Consider the following 21,891-nt stretch of genomic DNA (forward strand, 5'->3'; position numbering starts at 1 on the left):
GAATGGGTTGGGACAAAAGCCAAGAAAATGCCTTTGTAAAAGCGAGAAAATTATTATGCTCAAACAAATTGCTTGTGTTGTATGATCCATGTAAGCGTTTGATACTAGCATGTGATGCGTCGTCATATGGCGTCGGGTGTGTATTGCAACAAGCTAATGATTTCGGGAAACTGCAACCAGTTGCTTATGCATCCAGGAGTCTGGCTTAAGCTGAGAGATCCTTCAGCATGATTGAGAAAGAAGCGTTAGCGTTTGTCTATGGGGTAAAGAAAATGCATCAATACCTGTTTGGGCTAAAATTCGAATTGGAAACTGACCATAAGCCACTCACATCCCTATTTTCCGAGAGTAAAGGGATAAATACTAACTCATTGGCCTGCATCCAGAGATGGGCGCTCACGTTGTACGCATACATTATGCCATCTGCCACAGGCCAGGCACAGAAAAATGTGATGATGCTCTCAGTAGGCTGCCATTGCCCACCACGGGGGTGGAAATGGTGCAGCCCGCAGATTTAGTCATGTTTATGGAAGCATTTGAGAGTGAGCAATCACCCGTCACTGCCCGGCAGATCAAAACCTGGACGAGCCAGGACCGGTTATTATCTCTAGTCAAAAACTGTGTGCTTCACGGGAGCTGGTCCAGTATCCCAGTGGAAATGCAGGAAGAGATAAAGCCGTTCCAGCGGCGCAAAAGGTGAAATGTTTATTCAGGAAGACTGCCTTCTGTGGGGCAATCGAGTAGTGGTTCCCAAGAAGGGCAGAGAGACCTTCATCAATGACCTCCATAGTACCCACCCAGGCATCGTAATGATGAAAGCGATAGCCAGATCCCATTTGTGGTGGCCCAGTATTGATGCGGACATAGAGTCCTGCGTTCACAGATGTAATACATGCTCGCAGTTAAGCAATGTACCCAGGGAGGCGCCGCTAAGATTATGATCTTGCCCCTCCAAACCGTGGTCTCGGGTACATGTCGATTATGCAGGCCCGTTCTTGGGTAAAATGTTCCTTGTGGTTGTAGATGCGTACTCCAAGTGGATTGAATGTGAGATAATGTCGACAGGCACATTTGTTGCCACTACTGAAAGCCTGCGGGCCATGTTTGCCACACACGTTCTACCCGATGTCCTGGTGAGTGACAATGGGCCATGTTTTACCAGTGCTGAGTTCAAAGAATTCATGACCCGTAATGAGATCAAACATGTCACATCTGCCCTGTTTAAACCAGCATCCAATGGTCAGGCAGAGAGAGCAGTACAAACCATCAAGCAAGGCTTGAAGAGGGTAACTGAAGGCTCGCTGCAGACTCACCTATCCCGAGTCCTGCTTAGCTACCGTACGAGACCCCACTCGCTCACTGGGATCCCACCTGCTGAACTGCTCATGAAAAGAGCACTTAAGACAAGGCTCTCGTTAGTTCATCCTGATCTACATGAACAGGTAGAGAGCAGGCGGCTTCAACAAAGTACATACCATGATAGCGCAAATGTGTCACGCGAGATTGAAATCAATGATCCTGTATTTGTATTGAATTATGGACAAGGTCCCAAGTGGCTTCCCAGCACTGTCGTGGCCAAAGAAGGGAGCAGGGTGTTTCAGGTCAAACTTTCAAATGGAGTCATTCACCGAAAACACTTGGACCAAATCAAACTCAGATTCACGGACTATCCTGAGCAACCCACCTTGGACCTTACCTTTTTTGATCCCCCAACATACACACCAGTGGCAACCGGCACCACGGTTGACCACGAAGCAGAACCCATCATCCACAGCAGCCCAGCATGACCCAACACACCAGGCAGCCCAGCAAGGCCAGCTGCAGAGCAGACCAGCGAGGGCCCAACAAATGATTCAACAACACCAGCTTTCACACCGAGACGATCAACCAGGGCAAGAAGGGCCCCAGATCGACTCACATTGTAAATAGTTACACTATTGACTTGTGGGGGGTGGGGGGTTGTTGTTATATATGTGGACTTGTATTTACTCTGTACAGCCACCAGAGGGCTCATCCCCTGAGTCCCAAGGGATCCCATAAACCCTTGGGAGCACAGGTATTTAAGAAGGCTTCACAGGTTGGAGAGGCACTCTGGAGACCTGCAATAAAAGACTAAGGTCACACTTTACTTTGAGCTCACTGTGTTCAGTCTGGCTCTTTCTCCATACATAACAGGAGCCAAGATCAATGATTTCTCCACTCAATGGCTGCACATGTGCACTTTCTTGTGAGAGTCACCAGAGAGCAATAAGAAACAGTAACCATGGCAGATTTCTTTCTCTCGCCATAGCCCAGGGATAGATGTCACACAAAGCAGGAATCAAGCCTGAACCTTCCTGGTATGTCTTGCTCAGTACTGTAATTAAGCTGTGCCTTTACCTACTGGGAACTTTGCAATACTGAATCCATCAACAACAACAACTTGTATTTATATAGATAGCACTTTTAACGTAGTGAAACATCCCATGGTGCCTCATAGGAGTATTGTGAGACAAAAAAAATCACTCTGGATAATTCAGGCTGTCATAATTTTTTTCTATGGATTAATCACCAAAGAAATTCTATTGCCAGATTATATATCATACAGTTTAAAATATGAAAAATATTGTTTAGAATTTCATCAAAGCTGAGACATTTGAACAATTTTAAGGAAATACCAAACAAAAAATTCTTTATTGTTCAATGAGCCACTTTTAGATTAATTCATTCAATTTGACCTGCCATTTCGATTCGATAATTTAATTCATCCCATCCACTCACAGGGGTACTTAATAAAATTATGGGATAAATTGACATGAAGAACAGCATGATTCATTACGCTGTGATGTTCCTGTTCACTGCAGTGCAATGCTTAATAGCTTAAAGAATGGGAAAGCAGATGCATGCAAAATTCAAATAATTGAAATCATAAACAGAATTTTAAAAAGTAAAAACTTCTAAAATTAGGTGCTCATCCTGGTGAATCCCCTAAATGGTTATAGCAGAAGCAATGTTCGTAAATACACTCTTGTATATGTCTGTTTCTAGTAAAAGAATTATCAATGGGCCACCTAGGTCTGTTGAACTCAACAGCCTCACTCAGGAACTGATGCAGCAACCAAATACTCTGGTTAAGAACAATATAGTTCTTCATGGAGAAATTGGTGTAATGCTTTACATTAGTACAGTATTTTGCTATTTTATGCACTCTCATTCAAAGAACTAATTAATACATTAATGTTGATATTCTTGATTCTTGCTCCAAAGGAATGTGCATTACCCCAGAGGCAAGGGTCAGAGACTGGGCCTACACCTGCACCTGCAGTTGGTGCAGACCCACTGTAGATAGGTTAACATAGCAACAGAGGTAGGCTATTCAGGCCCATAAGCTTGTTCCAACATTCAGTGAGATCATGGCTGGTCTGTATCCCAATTCAGTTACCCGCCTTGACTCCGTGGGGGCAAAATTGCCCACTTTTATAGGCCCGTTAGCACCTCCGGGGGGGCTGTAAGACATTTGTCACTTGGGGGAGGGCAATGCTACTGCCTCCTGGGCCGCTGCACAACTGCCGATGACATCATCAGCATGCGCAGTGACCCCTCACTATCTTGCACCGACCCTTTAACGCCCCGCGGGCCGCAAGCGAATGTCAATGCCAATTTCGTGGGTCGGGAAGCTGGATGACATCCGCTCTTGGGGCGGTGCTTAAAGGGGAGGGCGCCAGCATCCCAGGCCACCATCGTTTTTTGTTGGCTGACTCACAGGTCGGCTCAACGATGGTGGCCTTAGCGCCGCCCAGGGCGCCATCATGAAGCCCGGCACTGTCTTGGGTGCTGGGCTGTTGGCCCAGTCGCACACAGCCCTGGTGGCCTAGTGGAGGGCATCAGAGGCCATCCCCTTTAATCGAAGGGGTGGGGCGTTGAAGCGCATCAGAGCATCCGTGTAGTGCTTCTTTCAGCGTCCCAGTAACATCCCGGTGAGAGTGGGAGGTTGTGCTCCGCTTCCTTTGAGGGGCGGTAAGGGCAATTACGCGGTGGGGCGGGACTTCAACGTGGGCACTAAAAGTTCTGGCCCCAGAAGGTTACCACCCCCAATCGGGATGCAGGGCAATTTCGCCCCCCATATCCCTTAATACCCCTGGCATGCAAAACTCTATCGATCTCAGATTTCAAATTATTAATTGAACTAGCATCTACTGCTTTTCATTGGAGAAAGTTCCACACTTCTACCACCCTTTGTGTAAAGAAGTATTTCCTAACTTCTCTCAATGAATGACCTGGCTCTGATTTTAAGGTTACGTCGCCTTGATCTCTCCTCATAATTTAACTCTTGGAGCCCTGGTAACATCCTGGTGAATCTGTGCTGCACTCCTTCCAAGGCCAATATATCCTTTCTAAGGTGCGGTCCCCCGAACTGTACGCAGTATGCCAGATGTGCTTTAACCACTAGTTTGTATAGTTGTAGCAAAAGATTTGCCCTTTATATTCTAGCCGGCTAGTTATAAAGGCTAACATTCCATTAACCTTTTTGATTATTTTTAGTACCTAACCACTACATTTTAATGATCTGTGTACATGGACCCTTAAATCTCTTTGGACCTTCAATGTTCCTAGTTTTTCATCGAGTAAAAAATACTGGATATATACTTTTATGGTCCAAAATGGATGCCCTCACATTTATCTGCGTTGAAATCTGTTATGTATGTAAACCTGTAAATACCTTGTTTAACCACCAGAGGGCTCATCCCCTGGAGTCCCAAGGGATCCCACAATCCATTGGGAGCACCTGTACATAAGGAAGCCTCAGAGGCTGGAGAGGCACTCTGGAGACCTGTAATAAAGAACTACGGTCACACTTTACTTTGAGCTCACAGTATCTGGTCAGACTCTTTATTCAATACATAACAAAATCCATCTACCATGGTTTTGCCCATTCACTTAATCTATCAATGTCTCTTTGTAATGTCTCTTTATGCTCCCGTCTACAATACTTACTATGCCACCAATCTTTTTGTCATTGGTAAACTTGGATATATATGGCTCTCTGTTGTGTTATCTAAGATATTAATAAATATAGTAAATAGTTGAGGCCCCAGCTCAAATCTTTGTGCGACACCAGTAGTCAATTTCTTAACGAGGCAGGAGGGGTTGTTCTCTGCTCACTGGGTGCCCTGTGCTGGGGTGCCATGGGGATATGAAACCCAGCTGATGACCTGAGGGGGGAGAGAGGAAACCTATGTTGTGGGCACCCCTCGGCTATGTTCATCGCCCTCAACATTAAATACTGGCTCTCCTGTCCAGCAATGGGTAGGGGAATGGCAGATGGGAGGGGGTTGAGGAGGGGAGGAAGAAAAATCTGTCCTAATAATGTTAGCCAAGTATAGGTCTAAAAATTCTCTTCGAGAAAAATTCTTGTTGTGAATGAACTGTAACAATGACCCAATGCAACGGACCCATATGGAATAAAATAAGTGAATGTTGCCCAATTTCCTTTCTGATACATTAAACAATGAAACAATTTTTTTTGCTTCTCGCTTGCTAGGTTGTATAATAGTTCCATCAATAATCTTGAAGTAGCCAAGAACAGCATCTTTTATCATTCAGATCTTTATATCTTTGGCAGAATTCCAAATGCACTGTACTGTAGCAATTCCAGGAATCCTACAAGGCTAATATTCATGTATTGTTGGTTAACATAGCAAAATCTAATCAAACAAACTCAAGCTTCAGATTTTAAGTCAGATTTAGATATAACTTTTGAATAGTATTTTTTCCCCTAAGGTCACAGTGTCTTCCACACAGTGTTGCACTGCTTCCATACAGAAATACAGTCTTTGTCCAATGACAAAAAAAGTGGAAATGATTTGCATATACAAGCCAAATTACTAGGAATGTATTTACATAGTAAAAAGATTCCCAAATTAAGGGTCATGTATGGATTTCTCTGCATAATGTAAATTTTAAATGAAATCAGGGTACTGCTTATTAAAACAGAAATGGTTATTTTGCTGTTGTATTAAATTTCTTTCATTCAAAAACCATTCTGGGCACAAGAGCCTTGTTGTTACTGTTGTAACTATTTTCAAATTAAAAGTTTTTTTGTAAGTGATGTAAATTTACAAGTTTAAAAGTTTGTAAGTGACCTTAAAGTTTTTAAGTGATCTTAAAGTTTGTAAATGATCTTAACTGAAAACTTTAAAGTTTGATGCAAGAATATTTATATTAAAGTTCAATTAAGTATAAACAAGTGATAAACTTTTAAATAAAATATACTTTAAATTATAACTGAATCATTTCCATTATTTGTTCCATTAACACAACATTACAGAACAGGTCCAAACAGTAAACATGGTCCATTTGGAATAGTTGCCGCTGAGCCTTCAGGCAGCAAAGTGTTCACGGATGAGAAGCTGGCACCGTGCTCCAGGTTCAGGTAGTTGCTTTGCTTCCTCGTCCTCCTCATCATCTGCCACTCTCACCTCAGGTGGGTCTTCTACTACCATATGCTGCTGCTAAGTTGTGCAGCATGCAGCAGACAACAGTGAACTAACCGATAATCTCAGGGGAGTATTGCAAGTAGCCTCCGGAATGGCCCTGGCATCGGAAACGCTGCTGCAAGATGCCAATGGTCCTCTCTATTATGCTGCGCATCGCAATGTGCGACATGTTGTATTCCTGGTCAGCTTCTGTCTGGGTCACGAGAAGAGGCATCATGAGCCAGGTGGTGAGGCTATAACCTTTGTCTCCCAGCAGCCAGCTCCGCCCTTCTGGCTGCTGCTGAAACATGGCAGATATAACGCTCTCGTGTAAGATGAACACATCATGGGTGCTCCCAGGGTATCTCGCATCAACTGACATGATGCGATGCATGTCGTCACACACGAGCTGCACATTCATGGAGTGGAAGCCTTTTCTGTTCCTGTACATCTCAAAATCCTCCAAAGGGGCTCGTAAGGTGATGTGGGTATAATCAATGCAGCCCTGTACCTTTGGGAAGTCAGCAATCCTGGAGAAGCCCAGAGCCCTGTCACGCATCGTCTGGGCGGTCATGGGAACCTTTTTGTAGTCATTCCTCCAGGCATATAGTGCAGTAGTACCTGCCAAATGTAGATATGTGTTGCATGTTGAGAAATGACGCACACATCCCCAGTTGTGTCCTGGAATGATCCAGATGCATAAAGTGAAAGTGCAGCTATAACCTTTGTTATGTACTTAACCCCTTGCAACCTGTATTACACTACCACCAGAGGGCCTACCTGTTGGAGTCCCAAGGGATCCCAGCACGGTATATAAGCAGGACACCCACGGGGCACCAACTTATGGCCTCATGAAAAACCTGCTCGCTCCAGCAAACCCCACAGACAAGTCGTACGATGAGTTGTGCACACTGGTCCGGGAGCATCTAAACCCGAAGGAAAGCGTTCTGATGGTGAGGTATCGGTTCTACATGTACAAGAGGTCTGAAGGCCAGGAAGTGGCGAGCTACGCTATCGAGCTAAAGTGCCTTGCAGGACATTGCGAATTTGAAGGACACTTGGAGCATATGCTCAGGGACTTCTTTGTACTTAGCATTGGCCATGAAGTAATACTTTACAAACTTTTGACTGTAAAGACACCAACCTTGAGTAAAGCCATAGCGATAGCCCAGGCGTTTATCTCCACCAGTGACAATTCCAAGCAAATCTCTCAGCACACGATTGCTGCTGCAAGTACTGTGAACAAAGTAACGTTGTTTTTGAATCAAAATGTACAAGTCAGGACTTACACGCCTATAGCTGCACGTCCGCAGATGACTCAGAGTCCACCATCAAGGGTGGTGAATACAAGACAATTAACACCTTGTTGGTGCTGCAGGGTTGATCATCGATTCCATTTATGCCGCTTCAAAGGATATGTTTGCAAGGGCTGTGGAACAATGGGACACCTCCAACATATGTGCAGGCGAGCTGCAAACTCTGCTGATCCTGCAAACCACCATGTTGCAGAGGAGGACAGATCCACGGTGGATCATGACGAACCAGAGCCTCAGATTGGGGAGGCAGAGGTATATGGGATGTACACATTTACCACAAAGTGTCCCCCGATTATGCTGAAGGTTGAATTGAATGGACTCCCTGTGTCCATGGAGCTGGACACGGGCGCAAGCCAGTCAATAATGAGTAAAACGACCTTTGATAAGTTGTAGTGCAGCAAGGCTTCAAGGCCAGTCTTGACTCCCATTGGTACCACACTCAGAACGTACACAAAGGAACTGATTCTCGTAAAAGCCAAGAAAATGCCTTTGAGAAAGCTAGGAAGCTGTTATGTTCAAACAAATTGCGAGTGTTGTAAAAATCCATGGTAAACGTTTGGTACTAGCATGTGATGCGTCGTCGTATGGGGTCAGGTGTGTATTGCAACAAGCTATTGAATTTGGGAAATTGCAACCGGTTGCTTATGCATCCAGAAGTCTGTCTAAGCGTTAGCATGTGATTATGAGATAAAGAAAATGCATCAATATCTGTTCGGCTCAAATTTGAATTGGAAAGCGACCATAAGTCGCTTATATCCCTCTTTTCTGAAAATAAGGGGATAAATATGAATGCATCGGCCTGCATCCAGAGATGGGCACTCACATTGTCCGCATACAACTACGCCATCCGCCACAGGCCAGGCACAGAAAACTGTGCCGATGCTCTCAGTAGGCTACCATTGCCCACCACCGCAGTGGAGATGGCACAGCCTGCAGATTTAGTTATGGTAATGGAAGCATTCGAGAGTGAGCAATCCCCTGTTACCACCCGATATATTAGAACCTGGATGAGCCAGGACCCCTTACTGTCCTTAGTAAAAAACTGTGTGCTCCACGGGAGTTGGTCTAGTGTCCCGTTAGAGATGCAGGAAGAAATAAAGCCATACCAGTGGCGCAGAGATGAAATGTCTATACAGGCAGACTGCCTCCTATGGGGTAATCGGATAGTTGTGCCAAAAAAGGGCAGGTACACTTTCATTAGTGATCTCCACAGTACCCACCCAGGCATTGTAATGATGAAAGCGATACGGAGACCCGGTATCGATGCAGACTTAGAGTCCTGTGAGCACAAATGTAATACATGTTCCCAGTTAAGCAATGCACCCAGGGAGGCGCCACTAAGTTTATGGTCTTGGCCCTCCAAACCGTGGTCTAGGGTTCATGTCGACCAGGCAGGCCCATTCTTGGGAAAAATGTTTTTAGTGGTTGTAGATGCATACTCTAAGTGGATTGAATGTGTGATAATGTCGGCAAGCACGTCCGCTGCCACCATTGAAAGCCTACGGGCCATGTTTGCCACGCACGGCCTGCCTGATGTCTTTGTAAGTGACAATGGGCCGTGCTTTACCAGTGCAAAATTCAAGGAATTCATGACCCGCAATGGGGTCAAACATGTCACATCTGCCCGTTTAAGCCAGCGTCCAACAGTCAGGCAGAATGAGCAGTTCAAACAATCAAGCAGAGATTGAAAAGGATAACTGAAGGCTTGCTGCAGACTCGCTTAGTTGCCGCACAAGTCACCACTCGTTCACCGGGGTCCTTCCCACTGAACTGCTCATGAAAAGGGCACTTAAGACAAGGCTCTCGTTAGTCCAGCCTGATCTACATGAAAAGGTAGACAGCAGGCGGCTTCAACAGAATACATAGCATGATCACGCAAATGTGTTACGCGAAATTGAAGTAAATGATCCTGTATTTATGTTGAACTATGAACAAGGGCCCAAGTGAATTGCTGGCACTGTTTTAGCCAAAGAGGGGAGCAGGGTGTTTGTGGTCAAACTCTCAAATGGACTCACCTGCAGAAAACACTTGGATCAAACCAAACTCAAATTTACGGACTATCCAGAACAACCCACAATAGACTCTACCTTTTTCGACCCTCCAACACACGCACAAGTGGCAACCGACCCAGCAATTGACCACAAAGCAGAACCCATCACCCACAGCAGCCCAGTATGACTCACCACCCCCAGCTGTCCAGAAAGACCAGCTGCGCAGCAGCCCAGCGAAGGCTCCACAAATGTCTCACCAACACCAGCATTTGTACCGAGACAATCAACCAGGGAAAGGAAGGCCCCAGATCGACTCACATTGTAAATAGTTACACTAATGACTTTGCGGGGGGTGGGGGTGGGGGTGGGGGGATGGGGGGGGTGGGGGTGGGGGTGGGGGGATGGGGGGGGAGTGTTGTTATGTATGTAAACCTGTAATTACCATGTCTAACCACCAGAGGGCTTATCCCCTGGAGTCCCATGGGATCCCACAATCCCTTGGGAGCACCTGTATACAAGTAGGCCTCACAGGCTGGAGAGGCACTTTGAGATCTGTAATAAAGGACTACATTCACACTTACTTTGAGCTTGCAGGATCTAGTCTGACTCCTTTTCCAAGATACAACATACAGGGTACACACATTCACCATGAAATGTCCACCAATAATGTTGAAAGGTGAACTGAACGGAATTCCAGTATCGATGGAATTGGACACGGGTGCGAGTCAGTCCATAATGAGTAAAAAGGCCTTCGACAGGCTGTGGTGCAACAAGGCACACAGGCCCAAGCTCAACCCCATTCACACCAAACTAAGGACTTACACCTAGGAACTAATCCCTGTAATTGGCAGTGCAGAAGTCAAAGTCTCCTATGATGGAGTAGTACATGAACTCCCGCTGTGGATTGTGCTAGGGGATGGCCCCACATTGTTTGGCAGAAGCTGGCTGGGAAAAATCCTCTGGAACTGGGACAACATCCGAGCTCTTTCGTCCATCGACGACACTTCATGTGCCCAGATTCTGAGCAGGTTTCCATCATTGTTCGAGCCAGGCATTAGAAGCTTCTTGGGGGCGAAAGTGCAGATCCATTTGGTTCCTGGTACGCGACCCATCCACCACAAGGCACGGGCAGTACCATATATGATGCGTGAGAACATGGAAATTGAGCTGGACAGGCTGCAGTGAGAAGGCATCATCGCGCCTGTGGAATTCAACGAATGGGCTAGTCTGATTGTCCCGGTACTTAAAGAGGACGGCAGGTCAGAATTTGTGGGGTCTATAAAGTAACGATTAACCGGAGGGAAAAAGTTCATCAAGCTGGACCTGACCTCGGCCTACATGACACAGGAGCTGGAGGAGTCTTCGAAAGGCCTCACCTGCATCAACACGCACAAATGTATGTTCATCTATAACAGATGCCCGTTCGGGATTCAGTCGGCCGCAGCAATCTTCCAATGGAACATGGAGAGCCTGCTAAAGTCGGTTCCTCGCACCATGGTTTTCCAGGACGACATACTGGTTACAGGTCGGGGCACCATCGAACACTTGCAGAACCTGGAAGAGGTTCTTAGTTGGTTGGATCGCGTGCGGCTCAGGTTGAAACGCTCGAAGTGTGTTTTCCTGGCGCAGGAGGTAGAGTTCTTAGGAAGAAGTATCGCAGCAGACGGCATCAGACCCACCGACACTAAGACGGAGGCCATCAAGAACGCGCCAAGACCACAGAACGTGACGGAACTGCGGCCGTTCCTGCGACTCCTTAACTATTTCGGTAATTTCCTACCTGGGTTAAGCACCCTGCTGGAACCCCTACATGCGTTACTGCGCAAGCGAGATGACTACGTATCAGAGAATTCACAAGAGGCTGCCTTTAAGAAAGCCAGAAATCTGTTGTTCAAATAAACTGCTTGTCCTGTATAACCCTTGTAAACGATTAGTGCTGGCTTGTGATGCGTCGTCGTACGGGGTCAGGTATGTGTTACAACAGGCTAACGAATCAAGGATTTTGCAACCGGTCGCTTATGCATCCAGGAGATTGTCCAAGGCCGAAAGGGCCGACAGCATGATTGAAAAAGAGGCTCTGGCGTGTGTTTATAGGGTAAAAAAAATGCACCAGTGCTTATTTGGCCTCAAGTTTGAGTTTGAAACTGACCACAAGCCGCTCATATGGTTGTTCTCTGAGAGCAAAGGGATGAACACCAATGCCTCTGCCCACATCCAAAGATGGGCGCTCACGCTGTTGGCTTACAACTATGTAATCTGCCACAGACCGGGCACAGAGAACTGCGCAAGTGCTCTCAGTCGACTGCCATTGCCCACCACTGGGGCGGAAATGGCACAGCCATGGTAATGGATGCATTCGAGAACAAGAAGTCCTCTGTCACGGCCCGCCAGATCAGGACCTGGACCAGCCAGGATCCTTTACTGTCCTTGGTAAAAAACTCCATGGGAGCTGGTCCAGCGTCCCAGCAGAGGTGCAGGAGGCGATTAAGCCGTTCCACAGGCGCAAAGACAAAATATCCCTGCAGGTAGACTGTCTGTTGTGGGGCAATCGCGTGGTCTTGCCCAAGAAAGGCAGAGATACGTTCATTTGTGAACTCCACAGCACCCACCCAGACATTGTAATGATGAAAGCCATAGCCAGATCCCATGTGTGGTGGCCCGGCATCGACTCAGATTTAGAGTCATGCGTGCGCCAGTGCAACACTTGCTCTCAGTTGAGCAATGCACCCAGAGAGGCACCGCTAAGTTTGTGGTCGTGGCTCTCCAAACCGTGGTCGAGGATCCACGTGGAATATGCATCCCATTTCTAGGCAAAATGTTTTTGGTTGTCGTGGATGCTTACTCAAAATGGATTGAATGTGCGATAATGTCTGTAAGCACGTCCACGGCCACTATTGAAAGCCTACGAGCCATGTTTGCCATGCACTGCCTGCCTGATGTCCTGGTCAGCAACAACGGACTGTGTTTCACCAGTGCTGAATTCAAGGAATTCATGACCCGCAATGGGATCAAGCACATCACATCTGCCCCATTCGAGCCCGCATTCAACGGCAAGGCAGAATGGGCAGTTCAGATCATCAAGCAAAGCTTGAAACGTGTGTCAGAAGGCTCCCTGCAGACCCGGCTGTCCTGAGTGCTGCTCAGCTACCGCACCAGACCCCACTCACTCACCGGTGTTCCCCCAGCCAAGCTGCTCACAAAAAGGGCGCTCAAAACAAGGCTCTCTCTTGTCCACCCTGATCTCCATGATCACGTGGAGGGCAGGCAGCATCAACAAAGTGTGTACCATGACCGCACAAATTTGTCACGCGATATTAAGATCAATGATCCTGTGTTTGTACTCAGTTATGTAAATGCTCCCAAATGGCTCGCTGGCACGGTCACAGCCAAAGAGGGGAATAGGATCTTTTAGGTCAAATTGGCCAATGGACTAACCTACAGAAAATATTTGGACCAAATCAAAGTGTGGTTCACCAATAGCTACGAACAAACCGAAGAAAACACCACCAACTTTGACCCTCCAACATACACACAAGTGGCAACCGACATCATGGTTGATCACGAAACCGAACTCACCATCCCCAGCAGCCCGGCAAGGCCGACTACCCAGCAGCCCAGTGAAGAACTGACCAACTCACCCACACCCGCATTTGTACCGAGACGATCGACAAGGGAGCAAAAAGCCCCAGATCATCTCACCCTGTAAATAAATGTACTATTGACTTCACGGGGGAGTGATGTTATGTATTTAACCCCTTTCAACCTGTATTACACTACTACCAGAAGGCCTACCTGTTGGAGTCCCAAAGATCCCAGCATCCCTTGAGAGCACGGTATATAAGCAGGTCACCCACGAGGTACCTGCACTCTGGAATCTGATTAAAGGAGCTAAGGTCACACTTGCTCATTGTACACAGTACTCAGTTTCATTCTTTATTACGAGCTTATCAACCTTCACTTCAACTGACAAAGCAATCCTCTCGACGCTTTTAGGTTGCAGGCCTGCTTGCTTTTATTAACTCACAGATCTCGGTTACAACTTCTTTGTGGAAATGTAGCCTTCTGACACAGTCTGCTTCACTCAGGTACAGGTACGAACGTCTGTCTCGATATACCTGATGTGGGTAAGGCCTTCTGCCCATCATCCTATGTGCTCTGAGGTTCCTTACGTGATACCGTCCAATCAATCTTCTCCTCCGCAGCACAATCATGCAGAAGCCTTGCACGAGTTATGGCATTGTCAGCATTGCCCCCATAATTTAATTGTAGCTTTTCTCTCTCTCTCCCCAAGGTCGGCACCCTAAGAATCACTCGAGGGTTGGCATGTCGGGCAGGCAGAACCACTCCCTTGCACGGACACAGGGGCTCAGCAACCACCTCCACCTTCCCGGGCATCTTTTGAAGCTGCTGTATAGCCTAAGGGTTCTCATCCCTTCAGTTCGGTTTCTACCCAACCCCACACCCCCAGAGCTTCTTTTGAAGCCGAGCCCCGAGCCCGTGTCCTTGTGAGGCAGCGATTCTGACGGCCGACGCTCCGACCCTCGAGCCCGGTGAGGAGATGTTCAGTGGTGGCATGGTACTTGGAAAAAAATCAAAAATTAAAGAATTACATTAGACTTCCATTTTCTCCCTTTTGACTTTGAAAAAATTAAGCTTCATGGTGCATATTTTTCACCTTCTCGACTCCCTCCAAAACGTCGCCTGAAAATAATGGCGTCTTTCTGCACAGATTTTTTAATATCCGCTGGTTTTTCTTAAATGCCCAGAAGATTTTTTTGGGAGTGGTCACATATGTCGTCCTAGGAAAAATGTAAGTTGGCCAAACTTGCTTAAACGTGAAAAACAGGCGCAGCCCTCTATGACGCAAAAAAATACTAACATAAAAAAATTGTAACTAACTGAGTTACGCTGACGCAGAAACTTTGGGGAAACTTGGAGATTTTAATTTACAACAAAAAAACCGGCGTTAGCCAAATGAACGGCACAATGTTTGCATGTTGCCAGTAGAATTGGAACCACTGTGTTCCACATGGTACTTGATCATCTGTGCCTTTATTTTTTGACTTTCAATCCTGTTAGCAATATATTTATGCAGCTTCATTTTAAAACAATTAGTTAACACAGCTTTGACTATTTTTCCCTGGAAGAATATTTCACATACCACAGGTCTGTGGGGGAAAAACAAATCCCCAAATCTCGTCAACTTTAGGGTTGCCAATTTTGTATTTGTAGCCTCTTTGCAATCACATTTAAGTTATATAACCTATTTGTATTATCCTTGCTTTTCAGAAATGTAAAGACCTTGATCATGTCAATTTCAATCTTTTTTTAAACTGAAAATAAGATCAAATCCTTCAGCCTCTATTCAGAAATTAAAGTTTTACGCCCTTGAATCACACTTGTCACTTTCCTTTGAAACATTTCCAATGCATCAATGTCCTTCAGAAAGTGGGATGCCAGAAATTGGAAACGATGGTCTAAATGGAGCTTTCTGATACTGGGTTTAAAACCCATTTTGTCTTATAAGTGAATAGTTTTGAGATGCGTATCAATACTTGAATACTATTGTTGATAACAGACTTAGATTTACTGGATGCTTTCAGTGAATGGCCAATAATCACATCCAAATCTTTCCCCTTTTCAGCTTCATTACTAGATACTCGTTTCCCATTTAATGTTCCCTATTCCTCCATATAAAAATCCATCTACCACGATTTAGCTTATCCACTTAGTTTGGCCAGTTCCCTTTGAATACCATGAATCTCCCTTATATATGTCACCTGGTCACAAACCTTGGTGTCATCAGATAATGTTATCTATTGGCAGAGAACTCTCATCTAATTTCTGAAAAATAATGCTAATCCTTTAGGATCACTACTAGTCACTGCTCCTCCCTTACTTATCATCACTTTCTCTTTCATATATATATCAATTAATTTTCAATCCAGAAAGCTAATTTATCAGTAATTAAAAACATCTGTATATTCATTTCAAGTTTAAAACCAAGAACTTTATCGTGTGGTTTCTGAAAATCTAGTCAATTATATCCATAAAATTGCAATCATCTACTAATTCAAGGGAAGACCTCCTATGTTTGTTATGTGTTACAAAATCACAAACCCATTTATAAAGACATAGGGCACTGGGGACGAGTGGCTGCAGCAAGGCCAGGGGAAAGAACAGCTTGGTGGCCAGCTCTCCGGAGGGCGAGTTCTGCTGCACAGGACTCAGATGAGGACATTGGTGGGGAGGCGTTCAAAAAAAGGGTGATGGGCATGCAGACGGAGATGATAGGTGCAATGGCAAGAGTGCCCGAGAGCCTCTCGGTAATGATAAGGAAACTTCAAAAATCTGCCTCCAACAATGCACAAAGCGCTGCGCACACCATGGAGCCCATAAGTTCCAGTCTGCAAAGGATGGTGGACTCCCAGAGAGACTGTGGCGACCCAGACCAGGTGCCTCATATGATGGGCGATCTGGCAGCTTCCATTGCAGCACAGGTGGAAGCAATGATGTAGTGCTGTAATACAGTCTATTCTTGGTGGAATCCAATCTCAGACTGCTCTCAGTCTCAGCTTGATACCACGCAAGTTCTGACTGCTAGCATCATGGCTGGGTCTACCACCGTTGACATGGCTTTCACAGTGTCGTAGCAGGCCAACAATCTGTGCTCCAACAGATTACTAGCAATGCTGAGGTGCTGCACCGGGGGAGTGGCAGTGGGTCAATGGAGCAGGAACCTACTGTCCTCTCTCAGGATGACAGTATTCCTGCTCCCACCACTGCCATTCCACCATTGCCCTTGTCGCTGCCTGTCATCCAGCCAGCACAGACAGATGCCACCTATGCTGAAGTGGTGCAGTCCACAGCCAGCCTTCCAGGCCCAGAACTGGCAGAGGATGTCCTGCAAGGCCATTTGAAGTCTCATGCACGGACACACCGCAGCTTTACACCATCATCATCATGGGCAGTCCCTCAAGATCGAGGAAGACTTGCTTCCATTCTAAAAATGAGTTCTTAGGCGACTGAACAGTCCAATATGGGAATTACAGTTCCTGTCACAGGTGGGATAGACTGTCGTTGAAGGAAAGGGTGGGTGGGACTGGTTTGCCGTACGCTCTTTCCGCTGCCTGCGCTTGGTTTCTGCATGCTCTCGGCAACGAGACTTGAGGTGCTCAGCGCCCTCCCGGATGCACTTCCTCCACTTGGGGCGGTCTTTGGCTATGGTGTCGGTGGGAATGTTGCATTTTATCAAGGAGGCTTTGAGGGTATCCTTGAAACGTTTCCTCTGCCCACCTGGGGCTCGCTTGCCGTGTAGGAGCTCCGAGTAGAGCGCTTGCTTTGGGAGTCTTGTGTCAGGCATGTGAACAATGTGGCCCGCCCAGTGGAGCTGGTCGAGTGTGGTCAGTGCTTCAAAGCTGGGGATGTTGGCCTGGTCGAGGGCGCTAATGTTGGTGCGTCTGTCCTCCCAGGGGATTTGCAGGATCTTGCAGACACATCGTTGGTGGTATTTCTCCAGCGATTTGAGGTGTCTGCTGTTTATGGTCCACGTCTCTGAGCCATACAGGAGGGCGGGTATTACAACAGCCCTGTAGACCATGAGCTTGGTGGCAAATTTGAATGCCTGATCTTCGAACACTCTTTTCCTCAGGCGGCCGAAAGCTGCGCTGGCGCACTGGAGATGGTGTTGAATCCTGTCATCGATATCATCGATATCTATCCTTGTTGATAACGGGTCCACAACGTGGACCACTTTCCATACCTCGGGAGCCTGTTATCAGCTTTCCACCAGCCCTGATGCACCCCCTGGGCCAACACTTTGTAGGAGCACTCGAGTACATAAGAACATAAGAACATAAGAAATATGAGCAGGAATAGTCCATACGGCCCCTCGAGCCTGCTCCGCCATTCAATAAGATCATGGCTGATCTGATCATGGACTCAGCTCCAGTTCCCCGCCCGCTCCCCATAACCCCTTATCGTTTAAGAAATTGTCTTTTTCTGTCTTAAATTTATTCAATGTCCCAGCTTCCACAGCTCTCTGAGGCAGCGAATTCCACAGATTTACAACCCTCTGAGAAGAAATTTCTCCTCATCTGTTTTAAACGGGCGGCCCTCTAGTTCTAAGATCATGCCCTCTAGTTCTAATCTTCCCCCATCAGTGGAAACATCCTCTCTGCATCCACCTTGTCAAATCCCCTCATAATCTTATACGTTTCGATAAGATCACCTCTCATTCTTCTGAATTCCAATGAGTAGAGGCCCAACCTACGCAACCTTTCCTCATAAGTCAAACCCCTCATCCCCGGAATCAACCTAGTGAACCTTCTCTGAACTGCCTCCAAAGCAAGTGTATCCTTTCGTAAATATGGAAACCAAAACTACATGCAGTATTCCAGGTGTGGCCTCACCAATACCCTGTATAGCTATAGCAAGACTTCCCTGCTTTTATACTCCATCCCCTTTGCAATAAAGGCCAAGATTCCATTGACCTTCCTGATCACTTGCTGTACCTGCATCTATCCTTTTGTGTTTCATGCACAAGTACCCCCAGGTCCCACTGTACTGCAGCACTTTGCAATCTTTCTTCATTTAAATAATAACTTGCTCTTTGATTTTTTCTGCCGAAGTGCATGACCTCACACTTTCCAACATTATACTCCATCTGCCAAATTTTTGCCCACTCACTTAGCCTGTCTATGTCCTTTTGCTGATTTTTTTGTGTCCTTCTCACACATTGTTTTTCCTCCCATCTTTGTATCGTCAGCAAACTTGGCTACATTACATAGTTCCTTCTTCCAATTCATTAATATAGACTGTAAATAGTTGGGGTCCCAGCACTGATCCCTGCGGCACCCCACTAGTTACTGGTTGACAACCAGAGAATGAAGCATTTATCCTGACTCTCTGTTTTCTGTTAGTTAGCCAATCCTCTATCCATGCTAATATATTACCACAAACCCGTGAACTTTTATCTTGTGCAGTAACCTTTTATGTGGCACCTTGTCAAATGTCTTCTGGAAGTCCAAATACACCACATCCACTGGTTCTCCTTTATCCACCTTGTTCGTTACATCCTCAAAGAATTCCAGCAAATTTGTCAAACATGACTTCCCCTTCATAAATCCATGTTGACTCCGCCTGAGCGAATTTTGCTTTTCCAGTCGGCAAAGACACAATAATGAGAGGCACAAGGGTGAATATTTTTTGTTGTAGATATGTGTTCACTGATTTTTGATAAATTTATTAATTCACTTACCATTCTTTTGTGGTGTCTGTCATTTCAGCTTTGCAGTATGAAATGGACTGCAAGAGGGATAGAATGATAGGGATGTAGTGAGCAAAGGGGCTGTGGGCTTTAAGTCACCCTGGTGTGAGGCTGGAGGTCTGTTTGGAGGAGGTGGCAGAGTTCTGTGAGCACCTCCTTGGTGAAGTGGAGCCGTCCATTACACTGTTCCTTGCTTCACTGAAGGTAGGAGAAGTGCTTTCGGAATACCCTCGGAGGGTAAGACCTCCTGCTGAAAGCCCTCATGTCCCTCCTCATCTTTCTGCGCCCATGTTCACGTCATTCTCGCTGCTTACGCTCCATCTGCCATTAATCCTGGAGGGTGAGGTGGCATGCCAGTACAACCCCCATTAACGTTACCAAGTGTAGCGGTTTGATTTTTTAAAGAATAAATGTAGCTACCTTTTAGTTGCCACAACAATCCCGATGCAAAATAACCTTGAAATTACTGAATGAAACTGTTGGACAATGTGAAACTGACAAGAAACCACTGAAACTGCTCTAACCTGACAGCTGTGAGTCATCACTGATGAGCCCTTTAAAAAAACGGCTTCCTGGTGCTTCAATCCAGCTCTCCCTGTCACTGTTTACTCCAGGAGCTAAGGTAGGTGGCGACAATCGTTGACGCTCCTAGTGATAAATGTTACTGATGTTGCTACGGAGGGGGAGGGGTGGGATTTGGCATGCGGCGTTGGAGTTGCGTTGCCCCAGCGATAATGCTCTAGTGCCCCGTTAGCACCATCTGCTGGTGCTAATGAGAGGTGCTAAAGGGGTTGAATTTTACTCCCCTAATGTTAGACATGATGCATATTTTCCATTTTAGATATATCCTTAAAGGTTTCTAATAGTTTCATGAAGCATGATCTATTGCTTCCTCATTCTTGCTGCTATTCTTCATGGGGCTTGTGCTCTGTAGGTGCTGAATATCATCCTGTAAAATGCTCTTACATTCTCTGCAACTAATATCAGACAAACCTGCTATTATTTCCTAATTCATGTGTCGGTACTTTTCTAAATGCTGGAAGTAGTCATCCTCAATTTCTCATGAGTCCTTGGGGTCAAAATTGCCCCTTTCTATAAGACCTCTGGCCGCCTGAAAGTGGCGGCCACGGATTGGTATGGAATGGCCGCCGAGTCTCCGGGGAGGGGCTGCCGATTTTGAAATTGCCCTTCCTCAGTTTTGGAGTGGTGCAGTGGACCTGCTCCACCCGTTTTCCCGCCACGGCGTGCACGCGCCAACCCCTTACCGACCGGCGGCGACCGCTTCCCGCAATTACCTGCTGGAAATTGCCCCTTTCATGGCATTGTCCTGCGGGAGTGGTACCACCGCTGGTCGGTGCCCCCAAAAGCTTTTGCTGTCGGTACACTCTCTGTGGCATGGTGGCCCGGCCGCCCTTAAAGGGGAGGTGGCGCTGCCAACAAAGCCATGTTATTTATTTTTGTCGGCCGACTGCCAGGTTGGGCCGATTATTATGGCTGCGGGTTTAGCCAGGCCGCCAACAGGCAGCCTGGCATCCCCTTTGGGTGCCAGGCCACTGGCCCAGCCATTACCCTCCCTGGTAGCCCAGTGACTGCCACTCAAGTGGCTGCAAAGTTCACAGCGGCTCTCCCCTTTAACTGATGGGGAGGGACATTGTGACGTGCCAGCGCGATGACATCATCAACGCGACACTGATGCCTTGCAGCGTTAGTCACTCCGCCCCGTTATTGACGGCCATTCCGCCCTATCCCCACTTCTGTCCCCATGATGAAGCCGCTCCAAAAAAAAATAACAAAGTGTTGAATTTCTCCGGTTTGGCTGCCCCCTGCATTTTCACATAATATTTCTACCCGATTTATCTCTTAAAGGTCTATTTATTTGAAATGGTGAGGTATGTAGAATATATAATTGTATACAGCTATTTAATTTGAAAATAGTGAGCCCAGAGCTGAAGGTCAGGAGTATAAATGTAACAAGTCTTCAACTAGATTAGAGTGTGAGGATTGTTTTTTCTTTCACAAAAACATTTGGATAACACCCCCAACAAACGCAGTTAATTCTGAGTGAATAAATCCTTTAAAAAGAAAGGGGGAATTTTAATTCCCAGCCGGGAAGCCTGTGGGACACACCCGAGGGTTTTGGGGGAGGCCGGACCAATATCAATAGCTACTTATCCGAATCAAACAAAGAGGCAGCTGGCTTCTTGCCAACAAGTAACAATTGGGTGGCCCAGTGGTCACCCTGGCACTCGGATAAGTCATGGGGAAGGGAGTTCAGTCAGGTCTCACGGGTAGAGGTCCAGACTACATAGGATATATGGCACAGAAACTAACCATTCGGCCCAAGCAGTCCATGCCAGCCTTTATGCTCCACTCAAGCCTCCTCCCGTCTTTCCTTATCTAATTCTGTCATCATAGCCCTCTATTTCCATCTCCCTCATCTGCTTATCGAGCCTCCCATCAAATGCATCTATATTATTTGCCTTAGCTACTCCCTGTGGTAGCGAGTTCCACATTCTCACCACTCTCTAGTTAAGGAAGTTTCCTCTGAATTTCCTTATTTGATTTCTTGGTGACTATCTTTTTATTGATGACCTCTAGTTATGCTCTTCCTCACAAGTCGAGACACTCACTGTGGGCTAAATTAAAGTTTGGGGCGCACAATTTGCATTAAGTGATGATTTAGTGCCCGGCGAGATGAGCTGCTAAATCTTACTGAATTGGGCACTTAGAAAGAGAAAATGTTGCGGGGCGTTATTGGAGGTGGGAATGGCCTCCACGGGGCACTGCTGGGGCAGAGACAGGGCATGACGCTCAGCGCCGCGCTGAGCACATCAGGGCGCTGATGTACCGTGACGCTGATG

At 46.5% G+C, this 21,891-nt stretch overlaps 1 protein-coding gene across 6 annotated transcripts in view; it reads right to left on the bottom strand.

Annotated features, from left to right (window-relative positions):
* LOC139264555 (contactin-associated protein-like 2) overlaps window positions 1–21,891 on the bottom strand; it is a 2,534,539-nt gene that overhangs the window by 130,874 nt on the left and 2,381,774 nt on the right. The window contains exon 22 of one of the 6 annotated variants that reach the window (XM_070881200.1): window positions 7,621–7,691. The exons of the other annotated variants lie outside the window; for them this stretch is intronic. Within the exon in view, the coding sequence (XP_070737301.1) occupies window positions 7,666–7,691 (26 nt within the window). The 3' untranslated portion in view covers window positions 7,621–7,665. Of the gene's footprint in view, window positions 1–7,620; window positions 7,692–21,891 lie in introns of those variants that run through there. 6 annotated transcript variants of the gene reach the window in all.

Source organism: Pristiophorus japonicus, chromosome 5, assembly GCF_044704955.1.
Source record: "Pristiophorus japonicus isolate sPriJap1 chromosome 5, sPriJap1.hap1, whole genome shotgun sequence".
In the NCBI taxonomy this organism is placed as follows: domain Eukaryota; kingdom Metazoa; phylum Chordata; class Chondrichthyes; family Pristiophoridae; genus Pristiophorus; species Pristiophorus japonicus.